The sequence below is a fragment of the Panulirus ornatus genome, chromosome 13 (genome assembly GCF_036320965.1).
Source record: "Panulirus ornatus isolate Po-2019 chromosome 13, ASM3632096v1, whole genome shotgun sequence".
NCBI lineage: Eukaryota > Metazoa > Arthropoda > Malacostraca > Decapoda > Palinuridae > Panulirus > Panulirus ornatus.
The window spans coordinates 7180101-7205954 of record NC_092236.1 but is presented as its reverse complement, the minus strand read 5'-3'; the positions used below and the strand labels follow the sequence as shown (position 1 = coordinate 7205954).

Below are 25854 nucleotides of genomic sequence, written 5' to 3'. Positions count from 1 at the left end.
GAGCTTAGTTTTGGTTACCGAACTTTAGAAGGCATATTTATTTATTTATTAAATTTGCTTTTTCGCTGTCTCCCGCATTAGCGAGGTAACGCAAGGAAACAGACGAAAGAAATGGCCCAACCCACCCACATACACATGTATATACATACGTCCACACACGCAAATATACATACCTACACAGCTTTCCATGGTTTACCCCAGATGCTTCACATGCCTGGTTCAATCCATTGACAGCACGTCGACCCTGGTATACCACATCGATCCAATTCACTCTATTCCTTGCCCTCCTTTCACCCTCCTGTGTGTTCAGGCCCTGATCGCTCAAAATCTTTTTCACTCCATCCTTCCACCTCCAATTTAGTCTCCTGCTTTTCCTTGTTCCCTCCACTTCTGATATGTATATCCTCTGTCACCCTTTCCTCACTCATTCTTTCCATATGTTCCCAGGGATATATACACCCACATATATATTTATAGTTAATACATGGCAGGATATTGGGTAACACAAATGCATCACGTAGCGTTTTGGTTTAGTTATACTGAATGTGGTATGTGATGTTGTGATTATTTTAATTATCGTTGAAATATTACCATGAAATGAATATTGACTAGTTACTTATGTTTTTTAATATGATTTTCTGTACTGTACAGTATGTTTCAGATACATGTTGATTACTGACACATATTTAGGTTGACTAGGGTGTATCTGGACATTTTTGTCTGTTCCATCTATTTCCAGAAGAGTGGAATCCAGATAATTGGAACTTTATTGCATTAGAGTAAAAACAAAATAACATTTACACCTGCTTTAGGTATACAGTAACTCCATTATGGTTATGGTATCTTCAGACCTCAATCAATAAACCCAATGGCTTTGTGTCTAAAATCCATAAAATTCCAAATTCTGAACATTGCTTGGTTATGGGATTACAGAATTTTTTATATTGTCTCAATATCTCTGATGTTCATTCCTTCTGGGAACCCCCATTAAGAGGGTGGCCACAGGAAAAGGGTCTCCATTTATCCCTGTCATTGCATGTCTTCTTTGCATACACTATTCCACACATTCTTGGCCCATTTCTCTCCCCTCTGTACTCTACCATTTTATTTCCCTGTGTCAGATGTGGTCTTCCTCTCACACCAACCCCTTTAAAGAATTATACTATCTTTTTTTTTTTTTTTTTTTTTTCCGCTGTCTCCCGCGTTTGCGAGGTAGCGCAAGGAAACAGACGAAAGAAATGGCCCAACCCACCCCCATACACATGTATATACATACGTCCACACACGCAAATATACATACCTACACAGCTTTCCATGGTTTACCCCAGACGCCTCACATGCCCTGATTCAATCCACTGACAGCACGTCAACCCCGGTATACCACATCGATCCAATTCACTCTATTCCTTGCCCTCATTTCACCCTCCTGCATGTTCAGGCCCCGATCACACAAAATCTTTTTCACTCCATCTTTCCACCTCCAGTTTGGTCTCCCACTTCTCCTCGTTCCCTCCACCTCCGACACATATATCCTCTTGGTCAATCTCTCCCCACTCATTCTCTCCATGTGCCCAAACCATTTCAAAACACCCTCTTCTGCTCTCTCAACCACGCTCTTTTTATTTCCACACATCTCTCTTACCCTTACGTTACTTACTCGATCAAACCACCTCACACCACACATTGTCCTCAAACATCTCATTTCCAGCACATCCACCCTCCTGCGCACAACTCTATCCATAGCCCATGCCTCGCAACGATACAGCATTGTTGGAACCACTATTCCTTCAAACATACCCATTTTTGCTTTCCGAGATAATGTTCTCGACTTCCACACATTCTTCAAGGCTCCCAGGATTTTCGCCCCCTCCCCCACCCTATGATCCACTTCTGCTTCCATGGTTCCATCCGCTGCCAGATCCACTCCCAGATATCTAAAACACTTTACTTCCTCCAGTTTTTCTCCATTCAAACTTACCTCCCAGTTGACTTGACCCTCAACCCTACTGTACCTAATAACCTTGCTCTTATTCACATTTACTCTTAACTTTCTTCTTTCACACACTTTACCAAACTCAGTCACCAGCTTCTACAGTTTCTCACATGAATCAGCCACCAGCGCTGTATCATCAGCGAACAACAACTGACTCACTTCCCAAGCTCTCTCATCCCCAACAGACTTCATACTTGCCCCTCTTTCCAAAACTCTTGCATTCACCTCCCTAAAAACCCCATCCATAAACAAATTAAACAACCATGGAGACATCACACACCCCTGCCGCAAACCTACATTCACTGAGAACCAATCACTTTCCTCTCTTCCTACACGTACACATGCCTTACATCCTCGATAAAAACTTTTCACTGCTTCTAACAACATGCCTCCCACACCATATATTCTTAATACCTTCCACAGAGCATCTCTATCAACTCTATCATATGCCTTCTCCAGATCCTTAAATGCTACATACAAATCCATTTGCTTTTCTAAGTATTTCTCACATACATTCTTCAAAGCAAACACCTGATCCACACATCCTCTACCACTTCTGAAACCACACTGCTCTTCCCCAATCTGATGCTCTGTACATGCCTTCACCCTCTCAATCAATATCCTCCCATATAATTTACCAGGAATACTCAACAAACTTATACCTCTGAAATTTGAGCACTCACTCTTATCCCCTTTGCCTTTGTACACTCTCTTTTGAAATTCCATCTTGTTTTGAATTGTGACCTGTAATAAGAAATGCTTATTTTAGTATCATTTATGTTTCAATTTAGCAGTGTGAGTGGACTTTTTATGTGGGAATGGCATTAACAGTGATATTGTAGATACGTAGAATCCAAAGTCTGATGTTTGTGGGGTTGAAGTTTATAGCTGATTAATTTTTTACTCATCTTCAGAGCTTAGTTTTGGTTACCGAACTTTAGAAGGCATATTTATTTATTTATTTATTTATTAAATTTGCTTTTTCGCTGTCTCCCGCATTAGCGAGGTAACGCAAGGAAACAGACGAAAGAATGGCCCAACCCACCCACATACACATGTATATACATACACGTCCACACACGCAAATATACATACCTATACATCTCAACATATACATATATATACACACACAGACATATACATATATACACATGTACATAATTCATACTATCTGCCTAATAGAAGGCATGATTTTTGTATTTATAAGAATAAGAACTGAAAACCTGCAGGGAAATGCGGTTAGATATAATTGACAAAATATTTTCTAAGGATAATGGTCTTTAATCTTGTTAGAATAAAGATTATTTCGCTCCTGGGAGTTTTAAATTAAGGAAACTACTAATTGTTTGATGCTGATGAGGATAATGTGTATATTGAAATGTCTTTGGTTAGACTTATTAATGGTCCAGTGAGACTGAACATGTATTGTGTAATGTCTTTGGTAAGATTTTGTTAATGACCTAGTATTCCCTTCACAGCCATCTCAGCAGTTGGAATGGTGGAGGAGAAAGTTGACAGTGTCAGTGATGGATTAGCACTTTTGAAAAAGGGAAGCCACCTACGTAGTGTTGGTGCAACAGCAGTGAACCAGCATTCTTCACGTTCCCATGCTCTCGTATATCTAACCTTAAAAGTAAGTGTTCCAAGATGAATAAGACTACAGAAAGTACATAAGTTGACTCTCCTTAGCACCACTTATATGAAACATCTGTAGTTATATTTCTGTATTATGCATGTACAGTGAATATTTCAACCCCAGGATCCCTTTTATGGGGCTACTGGAGCTTTAAGGCTGCACTTCAAGTGGTAGCAAGGAAATGATGGACTTCTTTGGAGTGAGAAGTCCCACTAAGAGAATGTATTCTATTTCATCCATGAGGTATTCACATAATAAACATCTATAAGCAGTGTCTTTCAGTATATGTGAGAGATAGGTAGTATATTTGAGATGAGTGGGGAGTGGGAAGAATGGTTTGGGAATGTCTTCAGGATAAAGTCATGAGTAACACTTCTGCTAAAGGAGTAGTTATGGGAATGTGTGGTAGAGTGTAAGGAAGTGAGTCCTAGGCTAATGTGGGTGAAAAAGAAAGAATTATGAAAGATGGTTTATGATAGGTGCGTATGCACTTGACCACAAAGACGTACGAAGAGAGGAAAGTGTTTTGGGAGGAACTCAGTGAGAGTGTCAAAAGTTTTGAGGCAAGACAGGTATTAGTGATGGGTGATTTGAATACAAAAGTGGATATTTAAAAGTATAAGTTAGGGGAATATGGTATCCTGTGTAAGTGAGAATGGTGAATAGCTCATAGAATTGTGTTATGAAAAAGGACTGGTGACTGGATATACATAGTTAAAAAATGAGGTACATAATTATGTATGGTTGAGTGGGGTAGATGATAAGTGGGCATTATTGGTTTATGCTGTTTTGTATGCATGTGATGAAAAGACTTGTATATGAACATCCAAAGTTTACTTGAGACAAAGTGGAAAAGAGCTGAACTTAAGAATGAAGCAGCATCAGTATAGTGTTCATGATGGAAAGGAATCACTTGCTCTGTTCCTGCATATGTGAGACTTTAGCCTTCTTATTGACCGGAACAGCGCTCAGAAATTTGTTACTCAGTTGTAGATAAGAATATTATAGAATTTGCATTATTAAAACACCTTTCATAATAATCTTGGTACCAGTCTAGGTATGTGTAAATTAGAGCCTTTTGTGATTAAAAGAATGGTCAAGAAATAGTCAACAACCTATTTCTGGCGCTGCCCTGCCCCATGGGAAACAGCATCGCTATCCCCTACTTCAGCGAGACGGTGCCAGGAAAACAGACAAAAAGTCCACATTCGTCCACACTCAGTCTCTAGCTGTCATGTGTAATGCACTGAAACCACAGCTCCCTATCCACAAGTAGAATGGAGGAGGGTAAGTGATTCCTGGTAAATATGTCTTTTTTTCTTTTTTTTATGATTAACATACTTATGGAAAGGGAAGTAAATGCAAGGCTTTTGAGGCAAATGGTGGGTCTTCACAGCATGCTTGGGTAGGATAAGTGTGTGAGATGAATCACTTTTTGTAAGCAGATACCTTAGAATTGATTTTGTGGTAAATGTTTGGCCTGAAAGTTAGACCGTAGAATTGTTGAATATGCAAACCATATTTTTGTCAAAATTGATTCATATATATGGACAAAAATATGTTTTAAAAGATATGCTATGTTGCAAGTTCAGTTCAGGCCGGGTTAAACAATATTAGTTTGGATTTTTCTCTTGCAGTCTGTAAAACTGCTAAAGGCCATCTCCTTAGAAGATGGATATTAGAATGAGAAGAGATAATGATAATGAAAACTTTTTTTTCTTTTTTATACACAACTTCTTCCACTTTAGTGTGGTAATGTCGGGAAAAGATACTGTTAGAAAATTTAAAACTGAACTTTGGAAATGTGTGGATAAGTCATAGAGCCATGTATGTGTAGATTTTCTTTACTGTACACACAAAAATCACCATTAACAATTCCACAGATGTATCTATTGTTGAAGAACAATATATGGGCTAGTCTACTGAGGTTATTTCATCACTGCTTGTGTGTCTCAAAATTACAGAATGGCAAGCATCATGGTTGCCTGAGACTGGTCGATCTGGCAGGTGCAGAGGGTGTGGGTCGAACACAGTCTTCAGGACTGCAGTTCATAGAGGGTGTCAACATCAACAAAGGCCTACTAACTCTTGGGAAGGTTTTGGCTGCTCTCTGCAACCCTGCTAGTGGACATGTTCCTTTCAGGTACTTTTAAACTTTAGCACAACACTGCTAAGCAGTCTGCTTGTTTGAAGCCTTATAGATATGAATACTTGATTTATGATTTTTTAATTGACCTTATCCTTTTGGAAATAGATTCAGTGAAACAGCTTAAATTTGTGCATTAGAAATGAGTAATTGAGAATAAAGAAAGTAAGAGTAAACAAATGATTTGATATGTATTCCCTCAAAGATAGGCATTTTCAAGTTTCCTTGCATTGTAGAATACATTTTATACCTTTACCTGCCTATCCCAGGATCCCCTTCTGAATGTAACCAAGTGAGGATTGCTCCTCAGTATCCCAGGCTGGGATGTCTGATTTGCATAGATGTGACCAAAATGAGAAAGGAGAGATAGGTGTTATGTCTGAGGAGAGGATCCTGTATGTCCTGGCACAGAGTGAAACTAATCTGAAGGGGGAAGTAGAATGGTTTTAGAATGTCTGAGGTTAAAGTTTGGGGTTAATGTGGAAATGAGCATAAAGGAGGGGGGTGCACTTCTAATAGAGTTGCTATGGGAATATAAGGAAGCATGTTTAAGATTGATGTAGGTGAAAGTAAAAGTAGAGGGTGAATGGTGGGTGATTGTCAGTGAATACACACCTGGTAGTACAAGAAGTGAGAGGAGTGGGGATGAGCATAAAGGAGGGGGTGCACTTCTAATACAGTTCCTATGGGAATATGAGGAAGTAAGCTTGGGAAGTGAGCCTGTTGTCGTTCGCTGATGATACTGCGCTGGTGGCTGATTCATGTGAGAAACTGCAGAAGCTGGTGACTGAGTTTGGTAAAGTGTGTGAAAGAAGAAAGGTAAGAGTAAATGTGAACAAGAGCAAGGTTATTAGGTACAGTAGGGTTGAGGGTCAAGTCAATTGGGAGGTAAGTTTGAATGGAGAAAAACTGGAGGAAGTAAAGTGTTTTAGATATCTGGGAGTGGATCTGGCAGCGGATGGAACCATGGAAGCGGAAGGGAATCACAGGGTGGGGGAGGGGGCGAAAGTCCTGGGAGCCTTAAAGAATGTTTGGAAGTCGAGAACATTATCTCGGAAAGCAAAAATGGGTATGTTTGAAGGAATAGTGGTTCCAACAATGTTGTATGGTTGCGAGGCGTGGGCCATGGATAGAGTTGTGCACAGGAGGGCGGATGTGCTGGAAATGAGATGTTTGAGGACAATATGTGGTGTGAGGTGGTTTGATCGAGTAAGTAATGTAAGAGTAAGAGAGATGTGTGGAAATAAAAAGTGTTGTTGAGAGAGCAGAAGAGGGTGTTTTGAAATGGTTTGGGCACATGGAGAGAATGAGTGAGGAAAGATTGACCAAGAGGATATGTGTCGGAGGTGGAGGGAACGAGGAGAAGTGGGAGACCAAATTGAAGGTGAAAAGATGGAGTGAAAAAGATTTTGAGTGATCAGGGGCCTGAACATGCAGGAGGGTGAAAGGCGGGCAAGGAATAGAGTGAATTGGATCGATGTGGTATACCGGGGTCGACGTGCTGTCAATGGATTGAATCAGGGCATGTGAAGCGTCAGGGGTAAACCATGGAAAGTTGTGTGGGGCCTGGATATGGAAAGGGAGCTGTGGTTTCTGGCATTATTACATGACAGCTAGAGACTGAATGTGAACGAATGGGGCGTTTGTTGTCTTTTCCTAGCGCTACCTCGCACACATGAGGGGGGGAAGGGAGATGTTATTCCATGTGTGGCGAGGTGGCGATGGGAATGAATAAGGGCAGACAGTATGAATTATGTACATGTGTATATATGTATATGTCTTTGTGTGTATATATCTGTGTGCATTGAGATGTATAGGTATGTATATTTGTGTGTGTGGACGTGTATGTATATACATGTGTATGTGGGTGGGTTGGGCCATTCCTTTCGTTTGTTTCCTTACGCTACCTCGCAAACGCAGGAGACAGCGACAAAGCAAAATGAATATAAAATAAAGTTTAAGATTGATGTAGGTGAAAGAAAAAGTAGAGGATGAATGGTGGGTGATTGTCAGTGAATACACACCTGTTAGTAAAAGAAGTGAAGAAGTGAGAGGAGTTCTTTGGAGGCTCTGAGTGAGTGCTTCAGAAACTTTGATGTGGGAGATTAAATCCTTGTGGTCTCGTGGTGGGAGATTTGATTGTAGGACTGGGTGATGAGACTTTTGAGTTCTTGATTAGGGAGGCATGTAGTACCAGTTGTACCTAAGGGGGTAAAAGTACACAATGTCTTCTGTATCACTGGCCTGTTTTGTAAACATTAGATGTAAGATGTAAGGTTTATCATCTTCCCTTGCCTTAGCACTTTCTTTTTCATGCTGGTGTAGTAGGTATTCTGTCAACATACTCAGTAGTTTATCATTCAGTATGTTTACTGCTGTTCTAATCTCAAAAGCATTCCAGCTAATGATAACATTGAAGTGTCATGATTAACCTTCTTGAATTACTTTCATTGCCTGCAAAGCAATCCATCCAATTCTCTCAGTATTTTTTCCAGTTCACCATATTTTTCTGTATTCCTAGCACTGTTAATCAGTGATATATATATATAATGTTGCTATCATTATTTTCTCTCCTTGGGTTATCAGTTCAACTGCTATCATTTGCCCTGTAGACTTATTAAGGAAATATGAAGTGTGCACAAAATTTAGTGCATCGGTAAGCTTTTTCTTCTGAAGTGAGATGAAATTAGCTAGTTCCTTGTATATTATTACATGACTTTGAAAGCATGATGACAGGAAATGAGGATGAGTGCGTCTTATATGATAATTTCATTTTCCAGAGAATCTGTATTGACGAGACTCCTCAAAGATTCTCTGGGTGGGACTAGCTACACAGCAATGATTGCTTGTGTCAGCCCTGCCAATATCAATGTGTATGAAACAATCAATACACTTAGATATGCAGAACAAGCTAGAAGTATCAAATCCAAGCCTCATGCTTTGTCTACTGTGAAGGTACAGAACATTTTGATATATTTTGGGCCCGGTATGTTTTAGAATTTATTTAACTTGTGCATATCAAGCACTGTGTATACAGAAAGGGATATGATAATCTTGCTTATTAGATCAAAATTGATCATATTTATTCCAGCAGTTCTTCTAATCATTATTCTTTTTTTTTTTTTATTTTGCTTTGTCGCTGTCTCCTGCGTTTGCGAGGTAGCGCAAGGAAACAGACGAAAGAAATGGCCCAACCCACCCCCATACTCATGTATATACACACACGTCCACACACGCAAATATACATACCTATACATCTCAATGTCCACATATACACACACAGACACATACATATATACCCATGCACACAATTCACACACTGTCTGCCTTTATTCATTCCCATCGCCACCTCGCCACACATGGAATACCATCCCCCTCCCCCCTCATGTGTGCGGGGTAGCGCTAGGAAAAGACAACAAAGGCCTCATTCGTTCACACTCAGTCTCTAGCTGTCATGCAATAATGCCCGAAACCACAGCTCCCTTTCCACATCCAGGCCCCACACAGCTTTCCATGGTTTACCCCAGACGCTTCACATGCCCTGATTCAATCCACTGACAGCACGTCAACCCCGGTATACCACATCGATCCAATTCACTCTATTCCTTGCCCGCCTTTCACCCTCCTGCATGTTCAGGCCCCGATCACTCAAAATCTTTTTCACTCCATCTTTCCACCTCCAATTTGGTCTCTCACTTCTCCTCATTCCCTCCACCTCTGACACATATATCCTCTTGGTCAATCTTTCCTCACTCATTCTCTTCATGTGCCCAAACCATTTCAAAACACCCTCTTCTGCTCTCTCAACCACGCTCTTTTTATTTCCACACATCTCTCTTACCCTTACATTACTTACTCGATCAAACCACCTCACACCACACATTGTCCTCAAACACCTCATTTCCAGCACATCCACCCTCCTGCGCACAACTCTATCCATAGCCCACGCCTCGCAACGATACAACATTGTTGGAACCACTATTCCTTCAAACATACCCATTTTTGTTTTCCGAGATAATGTTCTCAACTTCCACACATTTTTCAAGGCTCCCAGGATTTTCACCCCCTCCCCCACCCTATGATTCACTTCCGCTTCCATGGTTCCATCCGCTGCCAGATCCACTCCCAGATATCTAAAACACCTTACTTCCTCCAGTTTTTCTCCATTCAAACTTACCTCCCAGTTGACTTGACCCTCAACCCTACTGTACCTAATAACCTTGCTCTTATTCACATTTACTCTTAACTTTCTTCTTTCACACACTTTACTAAACTCAGTCACCAGCTTCTGCAGTTTCTCACATGAATCAGCCACCAGCGCTGTATCATCAGCGAACAACAACTGACTCACTTCCCAAGCTCTCTCATCCCCAACAGACTTCATACTTGCCCCTCTTTCCAAAACTCTTGCATTCACCTCCCTAACAACCCCATCCATAAACAAATTAAACAACCATGGAGACATCACACACCCCTGCCACAAACCTACATTCACTGAGAACCAATCACTTCCTCTCTTCCTACACGTACACATGCCTTACATCCTCGATAAAAACTTTTCACTGCTTCTAACAACTTGCCTCCCACACCATATATTCTTAATACCTTCCACATATATATAATATATATATATATAATATATATATATATATATATGTTGAACAAGAGCAAGGTTATTAGGTACAGTAGGGTTGAGGTCAAGTCAATTGGGAGGTAAGTTTGAATGGAGAAAAACTGGAGGAAGTAAAGTGTTTTAGATATCTGGGAGTGGATCTGTCAGCGGATGGAACCATGGAAGCGGAAGTGGATCATAGGGTGGGGGAGGGGGCGAAAATTCTGGGGGCCTTGAAGAATGTGTGGAAGTCGAGAACATTATCTCGGAAAGCAAAAATGGGTATGTTTGAAGGAATAGTAGTTCCAACAATGTTGTATGGTTGCGAGGCGTGGGCTATGGATAGAGTTGTGCGCAGGAGGATGGATGTGCTGGAAATGAGATGTTTGAGGACAATGTGTGGTGTGAGGTGGTTTGATCGAGTAAGTAACGTAAGGGTAAGAGAGATGTGTGGAAATAAAAAGTGTTGTTGAGAGAGCAGAAGAGGGTGTTTTGAAATGGTTTGGGCACATGGAGAGAATGAGTGAGGAAAGATTGACCAAGAGGATATATGTGTCGGAGGTGGAGGAACGAGGAGAAGAGGGAGACCAAATTGGAGGTGGAAAGATGGAGTGAAAAAGATTTTGTGATCGGGGCCTGAACATGCAGGAGGGTGAAAGGAGGGCAAGGAATAGAGTGAATTGGATCGATGTGGTATACCGGGGTCGACATGCTGTCAGTGGATTGAATCAAGGCATGTGAAGCGTCTGGGGTAAACCATGGAAAGTTGTGTGGGGCCTGGATATGGAAAGGGAGCTGTGGTTTCTGGCATTATTACATGACAGCTAGAGACTGAATGTGAACGAATGGGGCGTTTTGTTGTCTTTTCCTAGCGCTACCTCGCACACATGAGGGGGGGAAGGGAGATGTTATTCCATGTGTGGCGAGGTGGCGATGGGAATGAATAAGGCAGCAAGTATGAATTTTGTACATGTGTATATATGTATATGTCTGTGTATGTTATTTATTTATTTTCCTTTGTCGCTGTCTTCCGCGTTAGCGAGGTAGCGCAAGGAAACAGATGAAAGAAATGGCCCAACCCACCCCCATACACATGTATATACATACGTCCACACACGCAAATATACATACCTACACAGCTTTCCATGGTTTACCCCAGACGCTTCACATGCCCTGATTCAATCCACTGACAGCACGTCAACCCCGGTATACCACATCGATCCAATTCACTCTATTCCTTGCCCTCCTTTCACCCTCCTGCATGTTCAGGCCCCGATCACACAAAATCTTTTTCACTCATCTTTCCACCTCCAATTTGGTCTCCCACTTCTCCTCGTTCCCTCCACCTCTGACACATATATCCTCTTGGTCAACCTTTCCTCACTCATTCTCTCCATGTGCCCAAACCATTTCAAAACACCCTCTTCTGCTCTCTCAACCACGCTCTTTTTATTTCCACACATCTCTCTCACCCTTACGTTACTTACTCGATCAAACACCTCACACCACACATTGTCCTCAAACATCTCATTTCCAGCATATCCATCCTCCAGCGCAAAACTCTATCCATAGTCCACGCCTCGCAACCATACAACATTGTTGGAACCACTATTCCTTCAAACATACCCATTTTTGCTTTCCGAGATAATGTTCTCGACTTCCATACATTCTTCAAGCAAACACCTGATCCACACATCCTCTACCACTTCTGAAACCACACTGCTCTTCCCCAATCTGATGCTCTGTACATGCCTTCACCCTCCTGCATGTTCAGGCCCCGATCACACAAAATCTTTTTCACTCCATCTTTCCACCTCCAATTTGGTCTCCCACTTCTCCTCGTTCCCTCCACCTCTGACACATATATCCTCTTGGTCAATCTTTCCTCACTCATTCTCTCCATGTGCCCAAACCATTTCAAAACACCCTCTTCTGCTCTCTCAACCACGCTCTTTTTATTTCCACACATCTCTCTCACCCTTACGTTACTTACTCGATCAAACACCTCACACCACACATTGTCCTCAAACATCTCATTTCCAGCACATCCATCCTCCTGCGCAAAACTCTATCCATAGCCCACGCCTCGCAACCATACAACATTGTTGGAACCACTATTCCTTCAAACATACCCATTTTTGCTTTCCGAGATAATGTTCTCGACTTCCATACATTCTTCAAGGCTCCCAGAATTTTCGCCCCCTCCCCCACCCTATGATCCACTTCCGCTTCCATGGTTCCATCCGCTGCAGATCCACTCCCAGATATCTAAAACACTTTACTTCCTCCAGTTTTTCTCCATTCAAACTGTATTTTTTTTTTTTTTTGCTGTCTCCCGCGTTTGCGAGGTAGCGCAAGGAAACAGATGAAAGAAATGGCCCAACCCACCCCCATACACATGTATATACATACGTCCACACACGCAAATATACATACCTACACAGCTTTCCATGGTTTACCCCAGACGCCTCACATGCCCTGATTCAATCCACTGACAGCACGTCAACCCCGGTATACCACATCGATCCAATTCACTCTATTCCTTGCCCTCCTTTCACCCTCCTGCATGTTCAGGCCCCGATCACACAAAATCTTTTTCACTCATCTTTCCACCTCCAATTTGGTCTCCCACTTCTCCTCGTTCCCTCCACCTCTGACACATATATCCTCTTGGTCAACCTTTCCTCACTCATTCTCTCCATGTGCCCAAACCATTTCAAAACACCCTCTTCTGCTCTCTCAACCACGCTCTTTTTATTTCCACACATCTCTCTCACCCTTACGTTACTTACTCGATCAAACACCTCACACCACACATTGTCCTCAAAATCTCATTTCCAGCACATCCATCCTCCTGCGCAAAACTCTATCCATAGCCCACGCCTCGCAACCATACAACATTGTTGGAACCACTATTCCTTCAAACATACCCATTTTTGCTTTCCGAGATAATGTTCTCGACTTCCATACATTCTTCAAGGCTCCAGAATTTTCGCCCCCTCCCCCACCCTATGATCCACTTCCGCTTCCATGGTTCCATCCGCTGCAGATCCACTCCCAGATATCTAAAACACCTTACTTCCTCCAGTTTTTCTCCATTCAAACTTACCTCCCAGTTGACTTGACCCTCAACCTACTGTACCTAATAACCTTGCTCTTATTCACATTTACTCTTAACTTTCTTCTTTCACACACTTTACTAAACTCTTTAATCTCTCCATTAATTTCATCTTATTTCTGTCAACATTAGGCAGTGCAAGTACCTCTTTTAGATAATGGAGTGCATGAAGTTAAGATTCTGAGTTTGTTTTTGTGCTGCAGTATATCAGAAGGAATGTTTCAGTGAACTGAAATACATCAGGGGTAAAGCTTTATACATAAAACAATTGAATGGCAGGAGGAGATCTATCTGCCTTTTTATGTATCTATATCTCTGATGCCTGTTCCCAACTCCTTCAAGGGGTGGCCACAGCAAGTCTTCATAACTAGTGAATCAAATGCTGCTGATTGGCTTTAGTTCCTTGCCTATGAAAGGCCACTGGCAGAGAACGACTCCAACACAATGTTTTTAGAGGCTCTTCTCAAGTGTTTTTAACCATCTATTACTACCTAATGTTCCTGTCTAATGTCCCAACGTACTGCTTCTACCTAATCTTCCAGCTAATGTTCCTACCTTCTACATCTACCTAATGTTTCTTCCTCTTCTGTCTGTTGCTGCTACTGTGTTGCCAAAAAGGCAGGGCTAGCCCATAGTGCTCACTGTAGGAAAATCTAGAGTTATGAAGAAATGAGTTCTGTGATTAAAAGTGTTAGATTGGAGTAGTTCATGTGTAAAGATCCCTCAGGAAGGCTTACATGAGCCATTCTTTTTGACAGAAAGAAATACAATGGATGAAAGAAAAACATATAAAGTAGAAGTAGACTTGACACCTTTAATTATATATGGAAATGTATAGAATTTGGAGAAATGTGAATTTGAAGGTATGCTGTTATTTATGAGGAGAATGGAAATAGGAAGTATGGAGAGGAAAGAGAGTTTCAGAGAAGTGGTTTATAGATTTATTTTGAAAGGGGGTCTGAAGTTTTAATCGAAGGATAAAATGGATGATTATTGTGATAAGAAGTCCATTTAATGGTTCTTGTTCCTTGCTCGTATTTGTAAAGTCTTTAATGTATGTTTTGAAAGTATCCAAAACAATTATGTGATTTTTCATCATAATGCAGAAGTCTGGTATGAAGCGTCGTTTTGAAGATGTGTCAGCCACTCCTGGAGCGTGGAAAAAACGAGTAATGGCCTCAGGAAAGAGGCAGGAGCACAATAGCACAATATCCACTCCTGGACATAAGCCAACAGCAAAATCATTTGTTCCCACATTGAACAATACCTTTGTTACACCCTCAGACAGGTAATTACATCCAGCTTGATCTGTTTGCAGCATCTTTTGTTAATCTGGTTGTATACTCATGTGTTAGCCTTCCTAAAGGAGGGACTCACCTACTGTGTGCTCTTCTACCACAATGGTCCAGGTTAGTTGTGATGATACCTTTTTACTTGTTTCTTATACTTCCTGCTGCTTTTCATGCTTGTGTTTCATGCTTTTTTCATGCTTGTGTTTCATGCTTTTTTCATGCTTGTGTTTCATGCTTTTTTCATGCTTGTGTTTCATGCTTTTTTCATGCTTGTGTTTCATGCTTTTTTCATGCTTGTGTTTCATGCTTTTTTCATGCTTGTGTTTCATGCTTTTTTCATGCATGTTCACCATTTCTCACATTGGTGACCTTGTGCCAGAAACAGACAAAGAAATGGCCCAACCCACCCCCATACACATGTATATACATACGTCCACACACGCAAATATACATACCTACACAGCTTTCCATGGTTTACCCCAGACGCCTCACATGCCCTGATTCAATCCACTGACAGCACGTCAACCCCGGTATACCACATCGATCCAATTCACTCTATTCCTTGCCCTCCTTTCACCCTCCTGCATGTTCAGGCCCCGATCACACAAAATCTTTTTCACTCCATCTTTCCACCTCCAATTTGGTCTCCCACTTCTCCTCGTTCCCTCCACCTCTGACACATATATCCTCTTGGTCAACCTTTCCTCACTCATTCTCTCCATGTGCCCAAACCATTTCAAAACACCCTCTTCTGCTCTCTCAACCACGCTCTTTTTATTTCCACACATCTCTCTCACCCTTACGTTACTTACTCGATCAAACCACCTCACACCACACATTGTCCTCAAACATCTCATTTCCAGCACATCCATCCTCCTGCGCAAAACTCTATCCATAGCCCACGCCTCGCAACCATACAACATTGTTGGAACCACTATTCCTTCAAACATACCCATTTTTGCTTTCCGAGATAATGTTCTCGACTTCCATACATTCTTCAAGGCTCCCAGAATTTTCGCCCCCTCCCCCACCCTATGATTCACTTCCGCTTCCATGGTTCCATCCGCTGCAGATCCACTCCCAGATATCTAAAACACTTTACTTCCTCCAGTTTTTCTCCATTCAAACTTACCTCCCAGTTGACTTGACCCTCAACCCTACTGTACCTAATAACCTTGCTCTTATTCACATTTACTCTTAACTTTCTTCTTTCACACACTTTACCAAACTCAGTCACCAGCTTCTGCAGTTTCTCACATGAATCAGCCACCAGCGCTGTATCATCAGCGAACAACAACTGACTCACTTCCCAAGCTCTCTCATCCCCAACAGACTTCATACTTGCCCCTCTTTCCAAAACTCTTGCATTCACCTCCCTAACAACCCCATCCATAAACAAATTAAACAACCATGGAGACATCACACACCCCTGCCACAAACCTACATTCACTGAGAACCAATCACTTCCTCTCTTCCTACACGTACACATGCCTTACATCCTCGATAAAAACTTTTCACTGCTTCTAACAACTTGCCTCCCACACCATATATTCTTAATACCTTCCACAGAGCATCTCTATCAACTCTATCATATGCAGATCCATAAATGCTACATACAAATCTATTTGCTTTTCTAAGTATTTCTCACATACATTCTTCAAAGCAAACACCTGATCCACACATCCTCTACCACTTCTGAAACCACACTGCTCTTCCCCAATCTGATGCTCTGTACATGCCTTCACCCTCTCAATCAATACCCTCCCATATAATTTACCAGGAATACTCAACAAACTTATACCTCTGTAATTTGAGCACTCACTTTTATCCCCTTTGCCTTTGTACAGTGGCACTATGCACGCATTCCGCCAATTCTCGGGCACACACCATGAGTCATATATACATTAAATAACCTTACCAACCAGTCAGCAATACAGTCACCCCTTTTTTAATAAATTCCACTGCAATACCATCCAAACCTGCTGCCTTGCCAGCTTTCATCTTCTGCAACGCTTTTACTACCTCTTCTCTGTTTACCAAATCATTTTCCCTAACCCTCTCACTTTGCACACCACCTCGACCAAAACACCCTATATCTGCCACTCTATCATCAAACGGATTCAACAAACCTTCAAAATACTCACTCCATCTCCTTCTCACATCACCACTACTTGTTATCACCTCCCCATTTCTCCCTTCATTGAAGTTCCCATTTGCTCCCTTGTGTTACGCACTTTTATTTACCTCCTTCCAGAACATCTTTTTTTTTTTTTTTGCTGTCTCCCGCGTTTGCGAGGTAGCGCAAGGAAACAGATGAAAGAAATGGCCCAACCCACCCCCATACACATGTATATAAATACGTCCACACACACAAATATACATACCTACACAGCCTTCCATGGTTTACCCCAGACGCTTCACATGCCCTGATTCAATCCACTGACAGCACGTCAACCCCGGTATACCACATCGATCCAATTCACTCTATTCCTTGCCCTCCTTTCACCCTCCTGCATGTTCAGGCCCCGATCACACAAAATCTTTTTCACTCATCTTTCCACCTCCAATTTGGTCTCCCACTTCTCCTCGTTCCCTCCACCTCTGACACATATATCCTCTTGGTCAATCTTTCCCCACTCATTCTCTCCATGTGCCCAAACCATTTCAAAACACCCTCTTCTGCTCTCTCAACCACGCTCTTTTTATTTCCACACATCTCTCTCACCCTTACGTTACTTACTCGATCAAACCACCTCACACCACACATTGTCCTCAAACATCTCATTTCCAGCACATCCATCCTCCTGCGCAAAACTCTATCCATAGCCCACGCCTCGCAACCATACAACATTGTTGGAACCACTATTCCTTCAAACATACCCATTTTTGCTTTCCGAGATAATGTTCTCGACTTCCATACATTCTTCAAGGCTCCCAGAATTTTCGCCCCCTCCCCCACCCTATGATCCACTTCCGCTTCCATGGTTCCATCCGCTGCAGATCCACTCCCAGATATCTAAAACACTTTACTTCCTCCAGTTTTTCTCCATTCAAACTTACCTCCCAGTTGACTTGACCCTCAACCTACTGTACCTAATAACCTTGCTCTTATTCACATTTACTCTTAACTTTCTTCTTTCACACACTTTACCAAACTCAGTCACCAGCTTCTGCAGTTTCTCACATGAATCAGCCACCAGCGCTGTATCATCAGCGAACAACAACTGACTCACTTCCCAAGCTCTCTCATCCCCAACAGACTTCATACTTGCCCCTCTTTCCAAAACTCTTGCATTCACCTCCCTAACAACCCCATCCATAAACAAATTAAACAACCATGGAGACATCACACACCCCTGCCACAAACCTACATTCACTGAGAACCAATCACTTCCTCTCTTCCTACACGTACACATGCCTTACATCCTCGATAAAAACTTTTCACTGCTTCTAACAACTTGCCTCCCACACCATACATTCTTAATACCTTCCACAGAGCATCTCTATCAACTCTATCATATGCCTTCTCCAGATCCATAAATGCTACATACAAATCCATTTGCTTTTCTAAGTATTTCTCACATACATTCTTCAAGGCTCCCAGAATTTTCGCCCCCTCCCCCACCCTATGATTCACTTCCGCTTCCATGGTTCCATCCGCTGCCAGATCCACTCCCAGATATCTAAAAAACTTCACTTCCTCCAGCTTTTCTCCATTCAAACTGTATTTTTTTTTTTTTTTTTTTGCTGTCTCCCGCGTTTGCGAGGTAGCGCAAGGAAACAGATGAAAGAAATGGCCCAACCCACCCCCATACACATGTATATACATACGTCCACACATGCAAATATACATACCTACACAGCTTTCCATGGTTTACCCCAGACGCCTCACATGCCCTGATTCAATCCACTGACAGCACGTCAACCCCGGTATACCACATCGATCCAATTCACTCTATTCCTTGCCCTCCTTTCACCCTCCTGCATGTTCAGGCCCCGATCACACAAAATCTTTTTCACTCCATCTTTCCACCTCCAATTTGGTCTCCCACTTCTCCTCGTTCCCTCCACCTCCGACACATATATCCTCTTGGTCAATCTTTATTCACTCATTCTCTCCACGTGCCCGAACCATTTCAAAACACCCTCCTCCGCTCTCTCAACTACGCTCTTTTTATTTCCACACATCTCTCTCACCCTTACGTTACTTACTCGATCAAACTACCTCACAACACACATTGTCCTCAAAATCTCATTTCCAGCACATCCATCCTCCTGCGCACCACTCTATCCATAGCCCACGCCTCGCAACCATACAACATTGTTGGAACCACTATTCCTTCAAACATACCCATTTTTGCTTTCCGAGATAATGTTCTCGACTTCCATACATTCTTCAAGGCTCCCAGAATTTTCGCCCCCTCCCCCACCCTATGATCTACTTCCGCTTCCATGGTTCCATCCGCTGCCAGATCCACTCCCAGATATCTAAAACACTTTACTTCCTCCAGTTTTTCTCCATTCAAACTTACCTCCCAATTGACTTGACCCTCAACCCTACTGTACCTAATAACCTTGCTCTTATTCACATTTACTCTTAACTTTCTTCTTTCACACGCTTTACCAAACTCAGTCACCAGCTTCTGCAGTTTCTCACATGAATCAGCCACCAGCGCTGTATCATCAGCGAACAACAACTGACTCACTTCCCAAGCTCTCTCATCCCCAACAGACTTCATACTTGCCCCTCTTTCCAAAACTCTTGCATTCACCTCCCTAACAACCCCATCCATAAACAAATTAAACAACCATGGAGACATCACACACCCCTGCCGCAATCCTACATTCACTGAGAACCAATCACTTTCCTCTCTTCCTACACGTACACATGCCTTACATCCTCGATAAAAACTTTTCACTGCTTCTAACAACTTGCCTCCCACACCATATATTCTTAATACCTTCCACAGAGCATCTCTATCAACTCTTATCATATGCCTTCTCCAGATCCATAAATGCTACATACAAATCTATTTGCTTTTCTAAGTATTTCTCACATACATTCTTCAAAGCAAACACCTGATCCACACATCCTCTACCACTTCTGAAACCACACTGCTCTTCCCCAATCTGATGCTCTGTACATGCCTTCACCCTCTCAATCAATACCCTCCCATATAATTTACCAGGAATACTCAACAAACTTATACCTCTGTAATTTGAGCACTCACTCTTATCCCCTTTGCCTTTGTACAATGGCACTATGCACGCATTCCGCCAATCCTCAGGCACCTCACCATGAGTCATACATACATTAAATAACCTTACCAACCAGTCAATAATACAGTCACCCCCTTTTTTGATAAATTCCACTGCAATACCATCCAAACCTGCTGCCTTGCCAGCTTTCATCTTCTGCAAGGCTTTTACTACCTCTTCTCTGTTTACCAAATCATTTTCCCTAACCCTCTCACTTTGCGCACCACCTCGACCAAAACACCCTATATCTGCCACTCTATCATCAAACACATTCAACAAACCTTCAAAATACTCACTCCATCTCCTTCTCACATCACCACTACTTGTTATCACCTCCCCATTTCTCCCTTCATTGAAGTTCCCATTTGCTCCCTTGTCTTAAGCACTTTATTTACCTCCTTCCAGAACATCTTTTTTTTTTTTTTTTTTTTTTTTTCCCGCTGCCTCCCGCGTTTGCGAGGTAGCGCAAGGAAACAGATGAAAGAAATGGCCCAACCCACCCCCATACACATGTATATACATACGTCCACACACGCAAATATACATACCTACACAGCTTTCCATGGTTTACCCCAGACGCATCACATGCCCTGATTCAATCCACTGACAGCACGTCAACCCCGGTATACCACATCGCTCCAATTCACTCTATTCCTTGCCCTCCTTTCACCCTCCTGCATGTTCAGGCCCCGATCACACAAAATCTTTTTCACTCCATCTTTCCACCTCCAATTTGGTCTCCCTCTTCTCGTTCCTTCCACCTCCGACACATATATCCTCTTGGTCAACCTTTCCTCACTCATTCTCTCCATGTGCCCAAACCATTTCAAAACACCCTCTTCTGCTCTCTCAACCACGCGCTTTTTATTTCCACACATCTCTCTTACCCTTACGTTACTTACTCGATCAAACCACCTCACACCACACATTGTCCTCAAACATCTCATTTCCAGCACATCCATCCTCCTGCGCACCACTCTATCCATAGCCCACGCCTAGCAACCATACAACATTGTTGGAACCACTATTCCTTCAAACATACCCATTTTTGCTTTCCGAGATAATGTTCTCGACTTCCATACATTCTTCAAGGCTCCCAGAATTTTCGCCACCTCCCCCACCCTATGATCCACTTCCGCTTCCATGGTTCCATCCGCTGCCAGATCCACTCCCAGATATCTAAAACACTTTACTTCCTCCAGTTTTTCTCCATTCAAACTCACCTCCCAATTGACTTGACCCTCAACCCTACTGTACCTAATAACCTTGCTCTTATTCACATTTACTCTTAACTTTCTTCTTTCACACACTTTACCAAACTCAGTCACCAGCTTCTGCAGTTTCTCACATGAATCAGCCACCAGCGCTGTATCATCAGCGAACAACAACTGACTCACTTCCCAAGCTCTCTCATCCCCAACAGACTTCATACTTGCCCCTCTTTCCAAAACTCTTGCATTCACCTCCCTAACAACCCCATCCATAAACAAATTAAACAACCATGGAGACATCACACACCCCTGCCACAAACCTACATTCACTGAGAACCAATCACTTCCCTCTCTTCCTACACGTACACATGCCTTACATCCTCGATAAAAACTCTTCACTGCTTCTAACAACTTGCCTCCCACACCATACATTCTTAATACCTTCCACAGAGCATCTCTATCAACTCTATCATATGCCTTCTCCAGATCCATAAATGCTACATACAAATCCATTTGCTTTTCTAAGTATTTCTCACATACATTCTTCAAAGCAAACACCTGATCCACACATCCTCTACCACTTCTGAAACCACACTGCTCTTCCCCAATCTGATGCTCTGTACATGCCTTCACCCTCTCAATCAATACCCTCCCATATAATTTACCAGGAATACTCAACAAACTTATACCTCTGTAATTTGAGCACTCACTTTTATCCCCTTTGCCTTTGTACAGTGGCACTATGCACGCATTCCGCCAATCCTCAGGCACCTCACCATGAGTCATACATACATTAAATAACCTTACCAACCAGTCAACAATACAGTCAACCCCTTTTTTAATAAATTCCACTGCAATACCATCCAAACCTGCTGCCTTGCCGGCTTTCATCTTCCGCAAAGCTTTTACTACCTCTTCTCTGTTTACCAAATCATTTTCCCTAACCCTCTCACTTTGCACACCACCTCGACCAAAACACCCTATATCTGCCACTCTATCATCAAACGCATTCAACAAACCTTCAAAATACTCACTCCATCTCCTTCTCACATCACCACTACTTGTTATCACCTCCCCATTTGCGTCCTTCACTGAAGTTCCCATTTGCTCCCTTGTGTTACGCACTTTATTTACCTCCTTCCAGAACATCTTTTTATTCTCCCTAAAATTTAATGATACTCTCTCACCCCAACTCTCATTTGCCCTTTTTTTCACCTCTTGCACCTTTCTCTTGACCTCCTGTCTCTTTCTTTTATACATCTCCCACTCAATTGCATTTTTTCCCTGCAAAAATCGTCCAAATGCCTCTCTCTTCTCTTTCACTAATAATCTTACTTCTTCATCTCACCACTCACTACCCTTTCTAATCAACCCACCTCCCACTCTTTTCATGCCACAAGCATCTTTTGCGCAATCCATCACTGATTCCCTAAATACATCCCATTCCTCCCCCACTACCCTTACTTCCATTGTTCTCACCTTTTTCCATTCTGTACTCAGTCTCTCCTGGTACCTCCTCACACGTCTCCTTCCCAAGCTCACTTACTCTCACCACCCTCTTCACCCCACGTATTCCCTGCGTGTCGTAGAAGGCGACTAAAAGGGGAGGGAGCGGGGGGCTGGAAATCCTCCCCTCTCGTTTTTTTTTTTTTTTTTTTTTTTTTTTTTTTTTTTTTTTTCCAAAAGAAGGAACAGAGAATTGGGCCAGGTGAGGGTATTCCCTCAAAGGCCCAGTCCTCTGTTCTTAACGCTACCTCGCTCATGCAGGAAATGGCGAATAGTTTGAAAGAAAAAGATATATGTATATATATATATATATATATATATATATATATATATATCATCAGTCCTTTTTCAGCACATAAATCTACAAGCTCTTCACCATTTCCATTTACAACACTGAACACCCCATGCATACCAATTATTCCCTCAACTGCCACATTACTCACCTTTGCATTCAAATCACCCATCACTATAACCCGGTCTCGTGCATCAAAACCGCTAACACACTCATTTAGCTGCTCCCAAAACACTTGCCTCTCATGATCTTTCTTCTCATGCCCAGGTGCATATGCACCAATAATCACCCACCTCTCTCCATCAACTTTCAATTTTACCCATATTAATCGAGAATTTACTTTCTTACATTCTATCACATACTCCCACAACTCCTGTTTCAGGAGTATTGCTACTCCTTCCCTTGCTCTTGTCCTCTCACTAACCCCTGACTTCACTCCCCAGACATTTCCAAACCACTCTTCCCCTTTACCCTTGAGCTTCGTTTCACTCAGAGCCAAAACATCCAGGTTCCTTTCCTCAAACATACTACCTATCTCTCCTTTTTTCACATCTTGGTTACATCCACACACATTTAGGCACCCCACTCTGAGCCTTCGAGGAGGATGAGCACTCCCCGCGTGACTCCTTCTTCTGTTTCCCATTTTAGAAAGTTAATACAAGGAGGGGAGGATTTCCGGCCCCCCGCTCCCATCCCCTCTAGTCGCTTTCTACGAGATATACATAAGTATACTTATGTAAGTAGGAGAGATGGCCAGAGAGCATTATTGGATTACGTGTTAATTGACAGGCGTGCGAAAGAGAGACTTTTGGATGTCAATGTGCTGAGAGGTGCAACTGGAGGGATGTCTGATCATTATCTTGTGGAGGCTAAGGTGAAGATTAGTATGGGTTTTCAGAAAAGAAGAGTGAATGTTGGGGTGAAGAAGGTGGTGAGAGTAAGTGAGCTTGGGAAGGAGACCTGTGTGAAGAAGTATCAGGAGAGACTGTGTACAGAATGGAAAAAGGTGAGAACAATGGAAGTAAGGGGAGTGGGGGAGGAATGGGATGTATTTAGGGAATCAGTGATGGATTGCGCAAAAGATGCTTGTGGCATGAGAAGAGTGGGAGGTGGGCTGTTTAGAAAGGGTAGTGAGTGGTGGGATGAAGAAGTAAGAGTATTAGTGAAAGAGAAGAGAGAGGCATTTGGACGATTTTTGCAGGGAAAAAATGCAATTGAGTGGGAGAAGTATAAAAGAAAGAGACAGGAGGTCAAGAGAAAGGTGCAAGAGGTGAAAAAAAGGGCAAATGAGAGTTGGGGTGAGAGACTATCAGTAAATTTTAGGGAGAATAAAAAGATGTTCTGGAAGGAGGTAAATAGGGTGCGTAAGACAAGGGAGCAAATGGGAACTTCAGTGAAGGGCGTAAATGGGGAGGTGATAACAAGTAGTGGTGATGTGAGAAGGAGATGGAATGAGTATTTTGAAGGTTTGTTGAATGTGTCTGATGACAGATTGGCAGATATAGGGTGTTTGGGTCGAGGTGGTGTGCAAAGTGAGAGGGTTAGGGAAAATGATTTGGTAAACAGAGAAGAGGTAGTAAAAGCTTTGCGGAAGATGAAAGCCGGCAAGGCAGCAGGTTTGGATGGTATTGCAGTGGAATTTATTAAAAAAGGGGGTGACTGTATTGTTGACTGGTTGGTAAGGTTATTTAATGTATGTATGACTCATGGTGAGGTGCCTGAGGATTGGCGGAATGCGTGCATAGTGCCATTGTACAAAGGCAAAGGGGATAAGAGTGAGTGCTCAAATTACAGAGGTATAAGTTTGTTGAGTATTCCTGGTAAATTATATGGGAGGGTATTGATTGAGAGGGTGAAGGCATGTACAGAGCATCAGATTGGGGAAGAGCAGTGTGGTTTCAGAAGTGGTAGAGGATGTGTGGATCAGGTGTTTGCTTTGAAGAATGTATGTGAGAAATACTTAGAAAAGCAAATGGATTTGTATGTAGCATTTATGGATCTGGAGAAGGCATATGATAGAGTTGATAGAGATGCTCTGTGGAAGGTATTAAGAATATATGGTGTAGGAGGCAAGTTGTTAGAAGCAGTGAAAAGTTTTTATCGAGGATGTAAGGCATGTGTACGTGTAGGAAGAGAGGAAAGTGATTGGTTCTCAGTGAATGTAGGTTTGCGGCAGGGGTGTGTGATGTCTCCATGGTTGTTTAATTTGTTTATGGATGGGGTTGTTAGGGAGGTAAATGCAAGAGTCTTGGAAAGAGGTGCAAGTATGAAGTCTGTTGGGGATGAGAGAGCTTGGGAAGTGAGTCAGTTGTTGTTCGCTGATGATACAGCGCTGGTGGCGGATTCATGTGAGAAACTGCAGAAGCTGGTGACGGAGTTTGGTAAAGTGTGTGGAAGAAGAAAGTTAAGAGTAAATGTGAATAAGAGCAAGGTTATTAGGTACAGTAGGGTTGAGGGTCAAGTCAATTGGGAGGTGAGTTTGAATGGAGAAAAACTGGAGGAAGTGAAGTGTTTTAGATATCTGGGAGTGGATCTGTCAGCGGATGGAACCATGGAAGCGGAAGTGGATCATAGGGTGGGGGAGGGGGCGAAAATTTTGGGAGCCTTGAAAAATGTGTGGAAGTTGAGAACATTATCCCGGAAAGCAAAAATGGGTATGTTTGAAGGAATAGTAGTTCCAACAATGTTGTATGGTTGCGAGGCGTGGGCTATGGATAGAGTTGTGCGCAGGAGGATGGATGTGCTGGAAATGAGATGTTTGAGGACAATGTGTGGTGTGAAGGTGGTTT

The 25854-nt window shown here is 42.4% G+C and overlaps 1 protein-coding gene across 5 annotated transcripts in view; it reads left to right on the top strand.

Moving 5' to 3' along the window:
• LOC139752712 (uncharacterized) overlaps positions 1–25854 on the top strand; it is a 63698-nt gene that overhangs the window by 10638 nt on the left and 27206 nt on the right. For all 5 annotated transcript variants that reach the window (XM_071668539.1, XM_071668538.1, XM_071668535.1 and 2 more), the window contains exons 6-9: positions 3472–3626; positions 5594–5772; positions 8556–8730; positions 14612–14793. In XM_071668539.1, the coding sequence (XP_071524640.1) occupies positions 3472–3626; positions 5594–5772; positions 8556–8730; positions 14612–14793 (691 nt within the window). The remainder of the gene's footprint in view (positions 1–3471; positions 3627–5593; positions 5773–8555; positions 8731–14611; positions 14794–25854) is intronic.